At 47.0% G+C, this 18,212-nt stretch overlaps 1 protein-coding gene across 1 annotated transcript in view; it reads right to left on the bottom strand.

The window, feature by feature from the left end:
• Positions 1-3,833: 3,833 nt before the first annotated feature.
• LOC132584009 (serine protease 27-like) overlaps positions 3,834-18,212 on the bottom strand; it is a 68,171-nt gene continuing 53,792 nt past the window's right edge. Inside the window, exons 6-7 of the mRNA XM_060255777.1 lie at positions 5,842-6,011; positions 3,834-4,259 (exon numbers count right to left, since the gene is read on the bottom strand). Coding sequence (XP_060111760.1) covers positions 3,963-4,259; positions 5,842-6,011 — 467 coding nt within the window. The 3' untranslated portion in view covers positions 3,834-3,962. The remainder of the gene's footprint in view (positions 4,260-5,841; positions 6,012-18,212) is intronic.

Here is an 18,212-nt window from a genome sequence, read left to right as displayed (position 1 = left end):
GTTACCTAGGCAATGATTTGACTCTCTATTGTCACCCTTTTAGATAAGTTTAATAGTCTTAAGCATCTCTCCACCCAGTAATCTCCCCCATTCTTCTCCCCAACTGTCATTTTGGAGCCTCATCCTGGTCCATTGCAACCTGAAAGTTCAACCAGGTATCCCTGGACCAAGCTTGTTCATTGGTCAGTCATGGGCACCCAATTAGGTGCCACCAATTAACTTGCTATTGGCTACTCCAGAAGTCCAGCCCTTATGGTCACTGCAGAGCCTCCCCTTTCTCCTCCCTGTACCTCCCATCCCCTGAGGGTCTAAGTCTATTTAACCTCTGACCCAGCTCCACTCATGTGTGCATCTAGCAGTACCCCAGTTCCGCTGTCTAGATCCATTCCCGATTCTGGTCACAGTTGAGGGTCCCATTTCCCCCGTCCTCTTCCGTCGCCATTGGAGCCTTCCTTGAATACTACGATAGGTAAATATCACCCTGTTTGTCTACCCATGTGTTGTCGCTATATCTCTCTCTATTTTTCTTAGGACTGTATGTATGATTGTATGAGGATTTTATCTTGTGTGTAATCCTATATTTTTCTGGAATAAATTTTAATTGTTTTACTTAATTAGAGTCCCTAATATTTTAAGCATTAATTTCTGGATGTGGAATCTTGTATCCTAATTAAAAGATCCTAATTAAGCCAGGTGCCCACCTGACAATTCCCCATCCTCGTTTTGAGGGCATTTTGGCTTACAATAGTAACTTTGTTTCAAACACAGATCAACACATGCTCTAAACCTCTGCTGCCAGCTTTCACAGATACTTCACAGCAGAATTGTGACCACAGTATTTTCTGACAGAGCCTGGTCAAAAGTGGGGGGGTCAGAAGGTGTTTTAAAAACATCTTTATTTTTCTTGCAGAGTCACATTTCTACTTTCCTCTATACATTCAAGTTGCATTGCCAGTTATTAAGATCAAATTTTTAAATGTTAAAGTAGTGGTGGCTGCTACAATACTGAAACATCTTGATACTAAAACCATTGTACTGATCTATATTATGAGTCAGGGATATGTTGACTATCCAGATTTTTTTATAAGTGGTATCTGCTTTGTTTGGGGAGTGGGTTCTCGGCTGTTATTGTCCAATGCACACCTTTCTTATGTAATCTTCAAACAGTGTGTTTCTTTCAGCCACCTTTGTGTACCATTAAAGATCCGTGAACACAAGTGTGCAAAGAGTTTTATTGATATGTGACATTTTGCAAAACTCACATACACCACACTCTCAATTGACTGGCAACTGGATACCATTTTAAATATGCTGAACATAAGAGCCCTGCTAGAATAGACCAGTGGTCCACCTAGTCCAGCATCACACATTGGCCAATCACTTGCCCTGGATGGCTGGTAAACAGGGCAAAGAGGCCATGGACTCCCCCGGATGTTGCCCTGTAGCACATGGAACATGAAAGTTTCCTTTAATTGCCATGACCAGCACTCTCCTCCATGCATCTGCCTAATCCTCTTTTAAAAACATCTACACTTATGGTGATTACTACATCCATGGCCAGTGAATTCTACAATTTAATTATTGCTGGTAGGTAAGAATATCATCTGTGTGATCTTTCGTGCACCCGGCATCTCTTTTAACCTGGGCTCTCCATTGTTTGATATGAACTTTCACCATACCAGACATCCATGGCCTGGAGCATTAATGTTGCCCATGAGTGGCATTGCATGCATCGCAGTGCAATTTAAATACAATGTTGGCAGCATGTAAGATTGCATGCATGTGTTCCTGTTGCCCACCCACATGGCATTTAAATCAGGCCTGGAGTTCTGCCTCAACACTTTCCCTGAAACAGCTCCATTCAGCTTGGACATTTGCAAGGCTCTGTTTAGATATTTTGCTAAACACAAGACAACCAGATAGAGATGAAGGAGGGACTCTGGTGTATTTACCATTAGCATGAAAAAAAGATCTGTACAGGACTCCAATTGTCTGCTGTTCAAGCCACAGATACAGGGGTTGGTTGAAAACCTAGCAAACCACATCTATTGTGCATGGGCTTAAAAAAATTCTTCTTGAGTATGCATTTGCGGAGAGGGCGGGATATAAATGTAAAGTAATAAATAAATAAATAAATTTATGAAAATAGTTATGCCCTGCTTTTCATTTGAGGCTCAATGCGGTTTAAATCCAAACTGAAAACATACAAGGTACAAAACTCTCCAAGTTAGCTCCCTTCCCCCACCCCCCCAAAAGTCTATATCCTATGCCTCATTAAAAACCCCACTGCAGACATGAATATGAATTAGATGAATTTGTTGACATACTTTAACTGGAGTGTTTGCAATAAAGAGCAGGGCTTTCTTATGGGCAGGAACTCCTTTGCATATTAAGTCACACACCCCTGATGTAGCCAATCTTCCAAGAGCTTACAGGGTTCTTATTACATGGCCTACTGTAAGCTCTTGGAGTACTGACTACATCAGGGGTGTGTGGCCTAATTTGCAAAGGAATTCTTGCTGCAAGAAAAGCCCTGAAAGAAACTATTATTACTGATTAGACTCTGGGTTTGTACACAGCAGCTAGGGTTGCCAGTCCCCAGGTGGGAGCTAAGGATCCTCCAATTTTGTGGGCTCCTACTTGTTGCTGAAGCTCCGCCCCCAACAGCCATGACCCTGTGTGACACCCCCAAAATGATGACATCACGCAGAAGTTATGTCATCACACTGGGGACAATGCACAGCAATACTCTAGTTTGAGGACAAAACTCTATGGTTGCCTAGGTCTCATGAAGGGCTTTTTTGTGCCTTCAGGTTTTTTGTGTCATCAGAATAATCCTGATCATGGTGTTTTGGTCAAGGGCCACTAAGAAGAATCTGTTCTCTTCTTGTTTTAGACCAATTAACTGGGCATTCACTGAAAACACAGCATCATTCTCTCCAGTGCAGGTTTTCTTCTCTACGACAATTTTTCACAGTTCCTTGCAGGGAATTTGGACAGTCAAATGGAAAATGAATACACAGAAAGAAAGGGGCAAATGTATATAAGCATATTTAATTTAACTGAAATGTAATTTTAGAAGTATAGTCAGTGTGTATTTAGAGAGAGGATATATACAGGAATTTCATGAATGGCTTTGTGGAGAGAGCAGCCTAGGAACAAAACAATCCAATATAACTTAAGCTCAGATTGCCTTGGGATGGCACATTAAGGGATGGGATTTGGCCCAGCTGACAACTAAACAGCAAATTAAATTAGATGTAACAAGCAGAGGACCTGCAAGGACTTGGGAAGAGCATCTCATTTTCCACTTCAACTCTATTTCCTTTTTCCCTTTCCCTGAAAGCCCCCACAGCCTCTTGCTTCTTTCTGCCTTCTTCTCTCCTTTCCACCCAACAGCCAACCTATCCTTATCTCCCCCGCTCTGTTTTCAATTTTCCCTCCTTCCCTGGCAGCCTCTCCCTTGGAACAGTCTAGCCAAGTTGCACAGTGCCATTTGATGGGCAAAGGCCCAAACAGGCATAGAAAGGGTGCTGTTTCCTCCTTGACAGTAGTGAGATAGTAAATTTCAGAAACCCAGTGCTAGGAGGTAACAGCATGGGAGGTCCTTAGCCTCTGTGCCAATTTGTTGGTCCTCTGGGGCAACGGGCTGGCTGTGTGTGAAACAGGATGCTGAACTAGGTGGAACACTAGATGAAAGAGGTAGAACATTAGTAGACGAGGTCAGAGAAGATTCTGCCTGGGTCACCTGACAAGGAGCAGGGCACCAAATCATCACTACCAAGACATTCATATCTGCTACATTTGCAAACTTCTGCAAACATACACTTAGGGTAAATGGAGGCCAAAACATGAGAACACTGGGCTGACAAACTAAGGAATGACTGGGAAATGGGAAGGAGGTGAAAAAAAGGATGACCCCACACCACATGTCCACTTGCGGTTTCTTCTTTCCCCAGATCCTATGCCAAGACTTGATTGAGAGTCCATGCTAAGACCAGCAACAGAGTAGTGGTGAAGAAAGATAGTCCCATCCCATTGGTTCTTCTAACACCTGTATTCTTGACCCTGATGTTAGCTTGGCTAGGCTGAGTGAACTCCATATCAGGGATATGCCAATGAATCCAACCCTGGTAGGCAGTCAGACGGATGTACACACCGGGACGGTTCCTCTCAGCACAGCCTTCTCCCCAGCTCACAATACCAGCCAAGAGCCATTCTTTGTTCATCTTGCACATCAGTGGGCCACCCGAGTCACCCTATAGAGACACAAAGTTGTGAGATACATAGACCCCTTCCTGAAGAAAACTAGATCTGTGTGCCCTTCAAACTTGCAAGGAAGGGGGATCTTTTGCCTTTTGCATTGACTCTGGCTGGAGGTTTCTATCAAATCTACTTGATCCTTGGTGGAGGGGAGCATGACCCCCCAGGGCTGCGATTTTAAGGGAGAGACCAATGCTCATTTAAAAAGTAGTAAATACAGACATTTTGAGGAGATGTATGACTGCTGACTCAGTTTCCCCTGCCTGTATTTGTAGTTCAGTTTTTATTATTTGATTTTAAACTATTTAAAATTGCCAATCATGTTTGGAATGCATTGGACTTGTTGCCATTAATAATTAATTATTATACAATTTAACTCCAATGGGCTGAAAAATAAACCTGAAAGTATTTAAGTGCAATTTAATACCCAGAGAGGGCACTGCTTCTCTCACAACACACTATTAAGTAAGTAAATTTATATACTGTATTAATACAGATTCATATCTTAAAGAATTAAAAGGAATAATACTGAGAACATAGTTAGATACAATTCACAGTCAATGTCTAATAGAACCATCATGTGGGAAAATATGAGAAAGTCCCCAATAAAGCAGTTTATGATGACAAATAATAGCTTCTCTAAATGTAGTCCATTATGTATGTGGTGGAAAGCCTGCAAGGCAGACATAAATCTTGTTATCAAATTGTGTGAAGGCCGAAGTCTGTCTCAATGACAAGTATCCTAGGTAGGCTTCTTGTTGAGGTTCTTCCTCAGAATGTCAGTACAATCACGCAAGAAAACTTCAACTGGAATTAAGATAACATTAATGAATGAATTATTGCTCTTCCTTAACCAGACAAGGAGAGGAGCCCAGGATGGAAAAAGAGCCTGGGGTACTCGAGATAGACTACGGTCTTCACACAATTTGATAACATCAAGATTAATGTCTGCCTTGCGGGTTTTCCACTGCATACATAATGGCCTATATTTAGGGGAGCTATTATCTGTTGTCATAAGCTGCTGCACTGGGGACTTTCTCCTATTTCTCCACATGATGGTTCTATTATGCATTGATGGTGAATTGTATCAATCTTTACTATCAGTATCACTCCTTCTAATTCTTTATTTATCTGTATTAACACATTATCTAAATTCATTTACTTGGTAGTGTTTATTAATGTTCATATTAAGTTTTCATACAGCTTATGAATGTTAATTAGCATTTTGAATTACAGACGTATGCTGTGTTCCCTTGTTAGTGGTGCCCCTCACAACACATACACATTTCCTAATAGATCCAAGCAGGTAGCTGTTTTGGTCTGAAGCAACAGAACAAAATTAGAATCCAATGGCATCTTTAAGACCGACAAAGCTTTTATTCAGGGTGTGAGCTTTTGTGTCCACAGACACTTCCTCAGATGGTGAGACAGTCTGAGGAAGTGCATGTGCACACAAAAACTCTCACCTTGAAAAAAACTTCATTGGTCTTAAAGGTGCCATTGGACTCGCTATGGGAAAGAGACATCTGTGTGACCTGGGAGGGGAAGATAGATTGCTTGAGGAAGGCAATCTTCTACCTTGCAGGTGTCCTTCATGCCCTCAGCATAACCGGCACACATCATGTCATCCTGGATGCTTTTGGGGGGCATATTCTGGCCCATGTCAGTACTATATAGTCTCCTGCATGTCTGGGTGTCTATTATGGGCACCAGGAGCTTTTGGAGCTTCTTTGGAGCTGGTAGGTCCTCTGAAATGAAGAATACAAAGCGATGGGCAGGCAACATAGGAAGTGTCAGCGAAGGTTCATTGAAGTTCCCAAATAAGCAGATGTTATTTGAAACAAAGTTGCCTTTATTGTATACTCCAAAGTTACCCCAGCATGATAGGCATTGGAACTGATGATGAGCAGTTCAAATCATTTGTATTTAACATCTAACATCAAAGCAATAGCATCTACACCCCAGTTCCCAAAACAAAGGCTGCTTTTGCATGTGAGAGTTTCACACGGCTCCCCCCTTATCTTTTCAGTTGGTAGTTACAATTCCCGGCGGCAATGTCCTTGCTGCCTCTAGAGAGGAGGTGCCTCTAGGGAGGAATCTGGCAGACACTTTCTACTTCAAAGCAGGCCTGCAAACCTTTGATATTCCTGGAAAGCTACTTTCTACTTCACCCCCCCCCCCTCTAATGTTCTATGGCTATAGGTTAGTGAGCATATATGCGCATTGATCAATATGGTTAGTAACCAGCAATTAGCAATAATATCAATGAACAGAGCCTGACATACTGCCCCCCCTAAGCTCTTGCTTGGGGTTTGTCTGGGTGCAGTAGGTAAAATTGCTTAAGCAGTAGCGGAGCATTTAGATCAGAAGCTTTAACCCATTCATCACAGCTGGGCGGGAAGTAGCGCCAGCGTACTAGATAGTAAAGCACCCCCCTTTTGATCTTAGAGTCCAGGATTTCCTTGACTTCGTGATGCTTCTGCCCTTTCACCAAGATAGGTTTGGGTTCCGGACCTCGAGGATGCCACCTTGACCCAACCAGATCTCGACGAAGAAGGCTGCAATGGAAAACAGGGTGCACTTTACTAAACAGTTTGGGCAAGTCCAGTTCTACAGTCGCTTGGTTGATTACTCTCTTTATTTTAAAAGGTCCCGGGAACTTGTAGGACAATTTCCTGGAGGTCTGTGGCAGAGGCAAGTTCTTGGTCGATCGGAACACCGTCTCTCCCACTTTGAAGTCCCAACTTGGTCTATGCTTTTTGTCAAACTGGTTTTTGTAATCCCTTTTTGCCACCTCTAGATTCTCCTGTATTATTTTCCAAGTTCTCTCCAAGCGGCCCCACCATTGTTGACAGTCCGTGGGCTTGGAATCACCTCCCCCTCCTGGCAGCGAAGGGAATGGCTTTCCCTCATAGCCGTTCACTGCCTGGAAGGGAGTCATTTTGGTAGAACTGTGAAGACTGTTGTTATAGCCATATTCAGCAAACGGCAGCAGCTCCACCCAGTTAGATTGTTGGAAATTTATGTAGCATCTCAAATATTATTCCAGAAGCCCATTCATCCGCTCACTTTGTCTGTCCGTCTGCGGATGGTAGGCGGAGCTCAGCCCCTGCTCCATCCCCGCCAATTTGCAAAACTCCCACCAGAAGTTGGCAACGAACTGCGGCCCGCGGTCGCTAATGACCTTATCGGGGAATGAGTGGACCCAGACCACGTGCAGGAAGAACAAGTATGCTAGTTCCTTCGCTGTGGGTAGTTTTCGGCACGGAACGAAGTGAGCTTGCTTAGAAAAAGACTAAAATTGCTTAGAAAAAGACTAAAATTACTGTCCGCTCCTGTGAGGGAGGCAATTCTACAATAAAGTCCATTGACACCACCGACCAGGGCCTCTCGGCCGTCGGGAGGGGCTGTAGCTGCCCTGGCACTTTGCTCCCCCTCCTTTTGGCCATGAGGCAAGTCGGGCAGGTTTGCACAAAGTCTGAAATGTCCTTTTTCATTTGGGGCCACCAGAATTGCTGGTTCACCAGGTGGAGCGTTTTTACGTACCTGAAGTGCCCAGACAGTTTATTGGTGTGGCAGTGCTGCAAAACCTCCAACCGCAGGGTCTTTGGGACATATAGCCTCCTCTCATAGTACCAGAAACCTCCCTCTCCTTTTAGCAGCCCATCTGGCCGCTCCTCTCTCTCCTTTTCGCTTTCTACTATTAGTCTATCCCCCCCCCCCAGGGCCTGGCTCCTTGGAGGTCGCTTTTGACTGGGTTCATATTGCCCCCGCCACCACCTCAGGGGGTATTAGGGAGTCAATTATTTCCTCTCGTTGGCTCTCATGCTGGGGGAGCCTCGAGAGGGTGTCCGCTAGAAAGTTCTTAGAGCCAGGGTGTCATGGGCTGGGGCCAGGCCAGGCGAAGTCCAGGGGCAGTCCAAGGTCTGTAGCTGGGTAGCAAGGAGGGTCCAAAGCGCCAAAACCAAATCACAGTCCAGGTGTCGTAGGTCAGAGGTTCAGAAGCCAAAGTCAGGGGGTCCAGAAGTCAATGCCAGAGTCAGGGGGTCCAGAAGCCGAAGTCAGAAGCCGAAGTGGATGCTAGAATGTCAGGTAAGTGACTAGTTGCTTCCACAAAGACTTCTCTCAAAGCCCACAGCTATATAGCCCTCTGCTGTCTGTTGCCCATTTGGGCTAATTGCTGACTCAGAGGGCAGCCAGGATCCTGCTGAGACTCAAGCACCCTCACTCCTAGAAGGGCCAGAATCCTTTCAAAACTCAGGGCTCAGGGAGCGTCTTGCTCGTGAGCGTGCCGCCCTCCTCCGATCCCTGAGGTCCTGACGAAGGCGGTCACGCACATGAGCCACCCGAGAGGGCGAGGCAGGGGGGCTTGGATCTTCTCCAGCAGGAGGCAGGGGCACTGGTGCAGGTGGCAGGGGCACAGTTTCTTCTGCAGGCTCGGCTTCTTCTGCAGGGCCCCCAGCACCCATGACACAGGGATGTGTCGCAGGGTGAAGTCAAATTTGGCAAAGAAGCCTGCCCATTGGATTTGCTTCCCCGTGAGCTTGCAGCGCCCCGTGAGCACTTCCAAGTTTTTATGGTCCGTCCAAATTTCGAACGGCACCCGCGCTCCCTCCAACCAAGACTGCCAAGTTTTTAGGGCGAATGTCACGGCAAATGCTTCCTTGTCCCACACTGACCAGTTACGTTGTTCATGGGAAAATTTTTTGGAGATGTAAGCGCATTGCCGCAGTTGGCCCCCCTTGTCTTTCTGCATTAATATGGCTCCTACGGCCATGTCGGAAGCGTCACATTGAACCATGAAGGGTTTAAGCTTGTCAAGGTGCACTAGCACTGGCTTGCTCATGAACAGTCTCTTAAGAGTGTCAAAGGCCTTCTGGCACTCTCGGGTCCATGTTAGCTTGGCACCCGGCCTCTTGGCATCTGGCCCCCTTCCCTTCGTCTTTAGGAGGTCTATGAGGGGTAGGGCCACCTTGGCGAACCCCTGAATGAACGACCTATAGAAATTTGCGAACCCGAGAAATGATTGTAGCTATCTACGTGTTCTCGGGGGTTCCCAATCTAGTACTGCCTGTATTTTCGCTGGGTCCATGGCTAAGCCCTTCCCGGACACTCTAAACCCCAGGTAGTCCAGTTCCTCTTTGTGGAACTCGCATTTGGATAACTTAGCATACAGCTTGTTCTGATACAGGGTGGTTAGGACCTTCCACACGAGCTTCACATGCGAGGGGAGGTCCTTGGAATAAATAATGATGTCATCCAGGTACACCACCACCCCCTTGTACAGGTATTCTCTCAGCACTTCATTGATAAAGTTCATAAACACCCCTGGGGCCCCCTGTAGTCCGAAGGGCATCACTAGGTACTCGAACTGGCCCATGGGGGTATTGAATGCTGTCTTCCATTTGTCTCCCTCCTTAATCCTTACTCGGAGGTAAGCATCCCGCAGGTCCAGTTTGGTAAAGATGGACCCCTCCGAGACGGTGCTTAACAAGTCTTTAATTAAGGGGATCAGGTATGCATTAGACATAGAGATCCCGTTTATCCCACGAAAGTCAGTACAAAGTCTAAGGCAACCATCCTTCTTCTTTCGGAAGAGCACCGGGGCAGCGTTAGGCGCTGTGGCAGGGCGGATGAGACCCCACTTGAGATTTTTGTCCAGGAACTTCCTTAGTTCCGCCTTCTCTGCCCACCCCATGGAGTATAGCTTCGCTTTGGGGAGAGACTGGCTGGGGATTAGCTCAATGGCACAGTCAGTGTCCCGGTAGGGGGGCAATTAATCGGCCTCAACCTCGCTAAACGCCCCCCGCAGGTCCTGGTACTCATGGGGGATGGTGCGGACCTCTTCGACTGACACGCACAGCCTCTCGTTCTTCGGCGGGGCTTTGGGGCCCCACTGCTCCCACCAGAGGTGGGAGGCGCAGCGTCTGTCGGTGAAGTCTATGGTTTGCTTCCCCCACTGAATGTCTGGTTGGTGCCTGGCCAGCCACCCTACCCCGAGCACCAGATCGAATGAAGAGGATGGGGCGATCACAAAAATTTCCAAGTCCCAGTGATCGTCGATCTCCACAGGGATCCTTTGGGTCTCCTCCACACAGGACTCGCCCTTCATTACTTTCCCATCCATTTGCTCGAACTGGATCGGGCGTGGGAGGGGCTCTCGGGGCAGCTCTAACATGTCTACCAGTCTGGGGGTGATGATCTCCCTTGTACACCCCGAATCTATAAGGGCTCTGGCATGCACGAACCTCTTCAGCTTTACATTCAACAAAGTCAATGGAACATACAAAAGGGAGCCAGATATGCTCACCCTCAGTGGTGCCGATACTTCCACAACCTGCCGTCCGGCACCCATCAGTGCAGGTCATTCCCGTTTCCCACCAGCTTGGTTTCCCAGGGGTCCTCCCCCAGGTCCTCTAGCATTATAGAATCCTTGTCTACCACCATCGACAGGGTGGTGCTGCTTCGACTCGGCTCCTTAGGCTTGGTTGGTTTCTTGGCCCCTACCGATCCCGGCTTGGGGGTTAAGGGGGGGCCGTGGGGAGGGGGCTCTGGGCAGTTGACCGCCAGGTGATTCGGGTCCCCACACCGGTATCATTTGCGGGTCGAGGGAGGGGGTTTTGCCGCTCCCCCTCCCTCTTGGGCCAGGCTTCCGGTTTCAAGCTCGGCTTAGCTTCTCACCCGGCTCTGTCCCCTTGTTGCTGCTGGCGTTGGAGGGCCACCATCTTCATGTTGGTCTTGACCTCGCCTGCCAGTTGTATCCACCTGACCAACGTGGTGGGTCTCGCTTGTCCCAGGGCCCGATCTAGTAGGCTAGCTTTTAGGCCCCGTCGGTACGCTGTTATTTTCATCATCTCGCTCCAACCCCGGATTTTGGTGCAGTGGGTCCGGAATTCAGCCGTGTATTCCCGGATGGTCATCGTCCCCTGCTGCAGGTTCTGGAGCGTGGCGATGGCCCTCATCTCTTATAGAGGGTCTTCATACTGAGATAGCAGGGCTTGGAGGAAGCCCCCCACTGTGTCTAGCTCGGGCCCCCTGGTCTTGTACAGGCTCATATACCATCTCTGGGCAGCCCCTTTCATCTTCGACCCCAATTAGTCGACACGGCTGAACTCTTCCGGGAAAGTATCCCCCCAGTAATGCATGTAGCCGTTCGCTTGAATTATAAAGTACTCCACTCCTTTGGGGTTCCTGTCAAACGTAGCGTCCAGCTCTCGGGATTTCGCTCATCTCCCTGGGCCGGCCGGGACCGCGGGTGCAGCCAGTCCTGCTGGCGCGGCTGGGGCTGCTGGCGCCGCTAGGGCGGCCGGAGCTGCTGATGCCTCCGGGGCGGCCGGGGGTGCTGCGGGCGGTAGCCGAGCTAGTCTCCTGACTCCCCCCATCAGGGCGCAGTCGATCTGCTTCTGGACTTCTTGCAGCATTAGGGCCATATTCTCCTTCATCTCACGGCTCAGGTCCCAGGCTAGGGTGGATACCTCCCCTTTTAGCGCCTCGACTGCCTCTGGGTACTTCGGGGAGGGCCCGTCGTCCTCATCTTCCGACTCCGATCCCTGTTGCCCATCGTCGGGGTTGGGGGATCGCTCCCCTTTGTACGTGCCCGGCGGCGAGTCGCTGCCGCCCCCCAGGTTCCCCTGGTTTCCTGGCCTGCTGAGGATGGCCTCGTGCTGGATTGTGGCCTCGTCCATTAGGGTGGTCGAGGTGCGGGGGTACCATGCTCTCGAGGTAATGAAAAGTTCCTGTATGTGCGTCATCCCCCCTAGTTTGGCAGGGCTCCTCTCGGTAATATGCCGTACCAGAAATGTCGGGATGTCGATTGGGTCTGAAGGTTCTCGGTCACTGGGTGCCTTTTCAGCCATCTGCTACAAAGTTACCAGTGCTGATAAACCTTCATAGGGATCAGTTCCAAAATGTCAGCGAAGGTTCATTGAAGTTCCCAAATAAGCAAACTTGTTATTTGAAACAAAGTTGCCTTTATTGTATACTCCAAAGTTACCCCAGCATGATAGGCATTGGAACTGATGATGAGCAGTTCAAATCATTTGCATTTAACATCTAACATCAAAGCAATAGCATCTACACCCCAATTCCCAAAACAAAGGCTGCTTTTGCATGTGAGAGTTTTACACGGCTCCCCCCTTATCTTTTCAGTTGGTGGTTACAATTCCCGGCGGCAACGTCCTTGCTGCCTCTAGGGAAGAGGTGCCTCTAGGGAGGAATCTGGCAGACACTTTCTACTTCAAAGCAGGCCTGCAAACCTTTGATATTCCTGGGAAGCTACTTTCTACTTCACCCTCCCCTCTAATGTTCTATGGCTATAGGTTAGTGAGCATATATGCGCATTGATCAATATGGTTAGTAACCAGCAATTAGCAATAACATCAATGAACAGAGCCTGACAGGAAGAGGTTTTCAAGAAAGCCATTGGTCTTTCTGCCAGTAAAAGAATGGGTAGTGGGAGCATGGGGATCTCAAACTGGACTCCCAGCAAGCCCCTTATCTCACTAGCTCTGTGCTTCAAGAGTGCCACGTAGGCCACAGTACTAGCCCTGCCACCACCTAACAACACTCAGGCAGGTGATCTCAAGGACTAATCCCTGCTTGCCAGGCCCTATAAAGCCTTCAGAGACTGTTCTTCAGTCTGAGCAAAGCCTCTATGGAGAAGATTTTCCCTGATCTTCTGGTTTTTTAATATCTGACCACATGCCTGCCTGCCTTTTTTTCAGATAAAAAAGCATGTCCCTAGATTCACACCATGGAACACCATGAATGTATGGAATATTTTCATTTTAGAATTAGAAAACACGTTTTTTGAGTCTCACAAATGCCCTGTAGATGTTATGGGAAAGATGTACTTGATCTATGTTAGGAATATAAGCAACATGCTTTTTTTGCTGTGCATAGGCACATCAGTCAACTGTGCTCCCTTGGGACATACTGAGCTTTATGCATGTGAAAAGGGAGGTGGGTGTCCCCTTTGACCACCTAAAATAACTGTGATGGGACTTCACATCTGAATGAACAAAAGAAATGTGTAACTCAAATTCTCCAACAGACATATGGTTCAAATGTCAATGACTAGATTTGAATGTTCTTGATTTTAATTGAATTAGCATGTGGAAATTCCACTGACCTTGAAGCCTCCTTTATTTCTGGAAGGATATTGATGGCATAATGTCTGTATAACCAGCCAAGAAGTGGCTTCATGGGGCACTTGCTTCTCACTATGGCAGGGGCATCAAACATGAAGGAGGACTCCTATCAGGCCCCCGAGCAACTGGCTGTCATCTGCTTTCTTCTCCCTCTCTCTTGCTTCCTTCTGCAAAACAGTTTGCTTTGCAAGGCTTGCTCAATCGCACAGGAACTACAGAGCAAAACCTCTATCTTCTCCATGGACTGAGGAAGGGGGAGGGGAAGAAGAGCTTGTATTTCCAGGCAATCGCACAGCAAAGCTACTGAGCCAAGCTTGTCTTCTTTCTATTGGCTGAGGCTCTTCCTCCTCCCCCATCCCCTGGGGAAGGAAGAAAAGAGCCAGAGCTTCCTTTGCCCAGTTGCCCAGTTCCCATGGAAGAAATAGAATGAAAGCACCTTTAAGATCAACAAGTGCTAACGTTTTAAGCATGTTTTAAGTTTTTTAACATATATCTCCTGATTTGTGTTTGTCTGTATCCTTTATAAAGTTTACATCTCTGCTACTTAATCTTAAACAGGTATACACATGGCTTGGCCTGACATGGCTCGCCCCAACAAGGTCTTATTTATGTCAGATCCGGCCCTCATAACAAATGGGTTTGACACCCCTACTGGTCTTTCAATATACCAATCCTGCTTGCAACAGCAGACTACATACGTCATGGTGGCACTCTGCTGTCTGCTATAAAAAATGAGGCACTCAGAACTCATAAGGAAAAGATTGCAGAATTCTAGAACATTCTGTTTCTGCAATTTCAAGAAATTCAGAGGAAGCTTTCATTGCTCAATAAGAAAATCTCAGTTTTACCCAAATCAACTGTGCAGCATACAAAAACTTATATGCAAATCAAATGTTGTATTATGATATAAGAATATTTTACATCAAAAATCATAACACATATCATGAGACAATTCCAAATACATAATTCCAATACAGTATACAGAATGAATAAATCAATACAGAACCAACTCACTACTAAGAGAACATAGCATCAACGGGCTTTAGCTATAGTCAATTTTTTTAGAGTCTCCCAATTCTGGAATTCTGCAAGTCAGTTCAATGATGCCAGAATATCCTTATATAAGCCATTTGATAGATGCCATTCACTGAACTCTGCTCACAGATCTGGCCAGTGGTTCAAACTGACAGTCTTCATCAGCTTTACATTTCATATGGAATAGTAAATTTTGATATAATTCATTGAAGCACCAATCCCAATTAAAATCAACTGTAGTTCACAGGTTTCTATGGCTGGTCATGCTTCTCCTCCAACCACTGAAACTTGTGAAACTAGGTTTTTGTTTGCTTTGGGTAAAATTGAGTACTGTAATACAACTGTTAGAGCCCCATGGTGCAGAGTGTTAAAGCTGCAGTACTGCAGTCCTAAGCTCTGCTCATGACCTGAGTTCGATCCCTGGCAGAAGCTAGGTTTTCAGATAGCCGGCTTGAGGTTGACTCAGCCTCCCATCCTTCTGAGGTTGGTAAAATGAGTACCCAACTTGCTGAGCGGAAAGTGTAGATGACTGGGGAAGGCAATGGCAAACCACCCTGTAAAAAGTCTGCAGTGAAAACATTGTGAAAGCAACATCACCCCAGAGTCGGAAACAACTGGTGCTTGCACAGGGGACCTTTCCTCTTTCCTAATACAACTGTGGGTTCCCTAATTTGTCAGTCAGGAAACCTGGCACCATCTCATGTTAACATGTTTTATTGGAGTATAACCTTGAGCCAATATGAGTTAATTTTCATTTAAACTTTGGACAGTTTTCAAACTGGCCAGGGAGTTATTACAAGAGGTGAGCAAATCAATATACACAGTAGCCGTTGTCTTTCTAGTCTTTTTGTCATTCTTTATTTTCAGAATCAATAAATGCCAATAATAAATAGAACTACTATCATGCAGAGAAGATCCACAAAAATCTGATGTTAAAAAGTGGTCCTCGTGCTCAAAAAAGGTTGGGAACCACTGTTTCAGGCTGCTTTTGTTATTTACCCTACTTCATCACTTTGCTTATCTGTTTGAACCTCTGAGTAGGGGTGTGCATTCGGTTCGGCCAAACCGTATATACAGCCGAATAACCACTGATTTGGCTGTATACGGAATCGGCTGTAGCCGATTACCATTGAAGCCTATTATGCGGCAGCCGAATACGGCTCGCTGTATACTGCCGAATAGCTATTCGGAAGTATACGGCTGTCAATGCAAAAGGTGGGAAAGTAACTTCTTCAGCCTCAGGGGAGCTGCTTGCCTACTTTCCCGCCTTTAGTAGCCTCTTCCCGCCTCTTCCCGCCTCTCCCATAGCCTCCCTGGGATCAGGGAGGGGGAGGAGGGGGAAGAGGAGCCCCAGCAGCCAATCCAAAGCATGCATTTGCAAAATGCATTGCAAATGCATGCTTTGCAGGGCTGTTGTGCAGCTGATGGCCCAGCCATCAGCTACATTGTTGTTATTTTGATATTTTGCTTACTTGGATATCCAAGTAAGCACTGTTGTCTGGCCAATCAGAGAGCAGTGCTATTTTTTGAAATTGCTCTCTGTAGGGCCAGAGAACCTTTTTAAGGAGTCTTCCTGGCTGGACTCCTCCATTGCTGCTGTGTTGGTGTATGTTGGTTGGTGTGAGAGATTGTGCTGCTGCTGGCTGGCCCTTGGCTTCAGCTGCTGCCTGCTGCTCTCTCACTCAGCCTTACCAGACTTCCCTGGAGTAGAGAAGACAAGGTACGACAGTTTTGGGGTTCTTGTTTTAGTTTTTGTTGGTAAAAGGACTAGAGTCCCTTTACTTGTCCAGATTTGGGTGGGTGAGTACTGGATGGGTAGCCTATTTGGGGTTGGGGTTAGGTTCTGCTGGGGGTGGGGGCCTGGGGTGGGGGGGTTTGCTAATTTGCCCATATCTTAATTTAGTGAGAGGACTTTTAAAAGTGCAGTGTCCTTTTACTTCTCCTGATTTGGGTGGCTTGGATTTCTTGGGGCTAGGGTGAAGGGTTTTTTTTTTTGGGGGGGGGGGGGTTGGCAAAGTTCCTGTATTGTTAAAAGTTGAGGTTTTTACTGTTTTAAAAGTATTCAGTGTTTGATTTGTTGCTGCTGTGTTGTGCTGCTGCTGTTCCTTTTCTCTTCAGGTTATTGGGGGTGGTGGTGCTGTTTGGCCTAATTTTCATTGTTTAAAAGGCCACTTTTGTCCCCCTTTTCCTGGTTCTGGTTTTAGGGGTGGGGGTGTTGTTGTTGACTGATTTGGCCTGAGTTTTCTTATTGGTGAAAGGCCACTTTTTAAACACTTGAGTTGCTTGGTCTTTTTTCCTGTTGTCCCTTTTCCTGGTTTGGGGGTGGGGGACTGGGGGTGGGGGTGTTGTTGACTGATTTGGCCTGAGTTTTCTTATTGGTGAAAGGCCACTTTTTAAACACTTGAGTTGCTTGGCCTTTTGTGATTCTGCTGGTTTTGTTTTGGTTTTTTTAAATTACCTCTGGTTGGTGTGGGGGTTGGCGAGGGTATGTGTGGGCTGGGTCACTTTCTTGTTGTTATAGAGTGATTTTTGGAATCTGAGTGTGCTCTTGGTTTGGCTAGGGCCACTAAATAGGCTGCCCCACTAATAAGGGTGTTTTTAGGGATTGTGTTTTTTTGAAATTTAAAACAAAATTAATCCAGTTTAAGGCTTCATCTCCTTTCACAATTCAAGTAGGCCAGACAGGGGTGCTTTAAAAAGATTTTAGGTTTCTCATAAAAGGCAGCATGACTACTAGGCCACATCAGGCTCCCTTTTAAAGAGACTAGGGTTGCAGCAGCGGTGCATCTGGCTTTCAGCCACTGAAAGTCGGTGCATCCTTAGATTTCCATAGGGTAAATGGATACCCTATCGTTTTAGTGAACGATCTTGCTTCCATAGCAGTGCCATGGTCGGATCACTATGCCCTCAAGGCTCGTGTGGACGTCCCACCCCAACCCCGTTTGGGCGGCGAGCTTATTTTAGCTCGCCCGCGGAGCCTGATGGACCCGGAACGGTTCCTGACGGCTCTGCGGGATCCCTGGCCCCCTGGCGATTCCCTCGATGACCTGGTGGAGTCTTGGAATAGTAGGCTCGCCGGGGCCATCGATGAGATCGCGCCTAGGCGTCCTCTGCGCCCTCGTTCAAGGCCGACACCCTGGTATAACCAGGGGTTGCGGCGGTTGAAACGAGGACTCAGACGACTAGAGAGGCAATGGCGGCGTACCCGAGATGAAGCGACTCGAACATCTTATAGAGAGGTTATGAAGTCCTATGAGATGGCAGTCAAGGCCGCAAAGAAAACTTACTTTGCGGCAGAGATTGCGTCCGCAATTTCGCGCCCGGCACAACTGTTCAATACAATTCGGACCCTTACAACGCTGCCACAGGGCAGACCAAATTTTAATGAATTGGAAATTGGCTGTGAGGCTTTTGCGGATTTTTTTGCGGATAAAATCGCATCGCTCCGTTCCGACTTCCCTGCCACATTAGATACAGCTAGTGAACCTGAGGCTCCGTGCCTGTCTTCGGATTGTGTTCTGGACGGCTTCGGCGCGCTCAGCCTGGAAGAAGTTGACAGGATCCTCCTATCTGCACGCCCAACAACTTGTAAATTGGACCCATGCCCCTCCTGGCTTATTAAGACCTGCCAGAGGGAGCTAAGATATCCTATACGGGATATCATAAATAGATCCCTATTGGAGGGACATTTTCCATCAGCGCTTAAAGAGGCGGTGGTCCGTCCCCTCTTGAAGAAAACAACGTTAGATCCGACCGAATTGGCAC

Source organism: Heteronotia binoei, chromosome 15 (assembly GCF_032191835.1).
Source record: "Heteronotia binoei isolate CCM8104 ecotype False Entrance Well chromosome 15, APGP_CSIRO_Hbin_v1, whole genome shotgun sequence".
In the NCBI taxonomy this organism is placed as follows: domain Eukaryota; kingdom Metazoa; phylum Chordata; class Lepidosauria; order Squamata; family Gekkonidae; genus Heteronotia; species Heteronotia binoei.
This window is presented reverse-complemented; position numbering and strand designations above follow the sequence as displayed.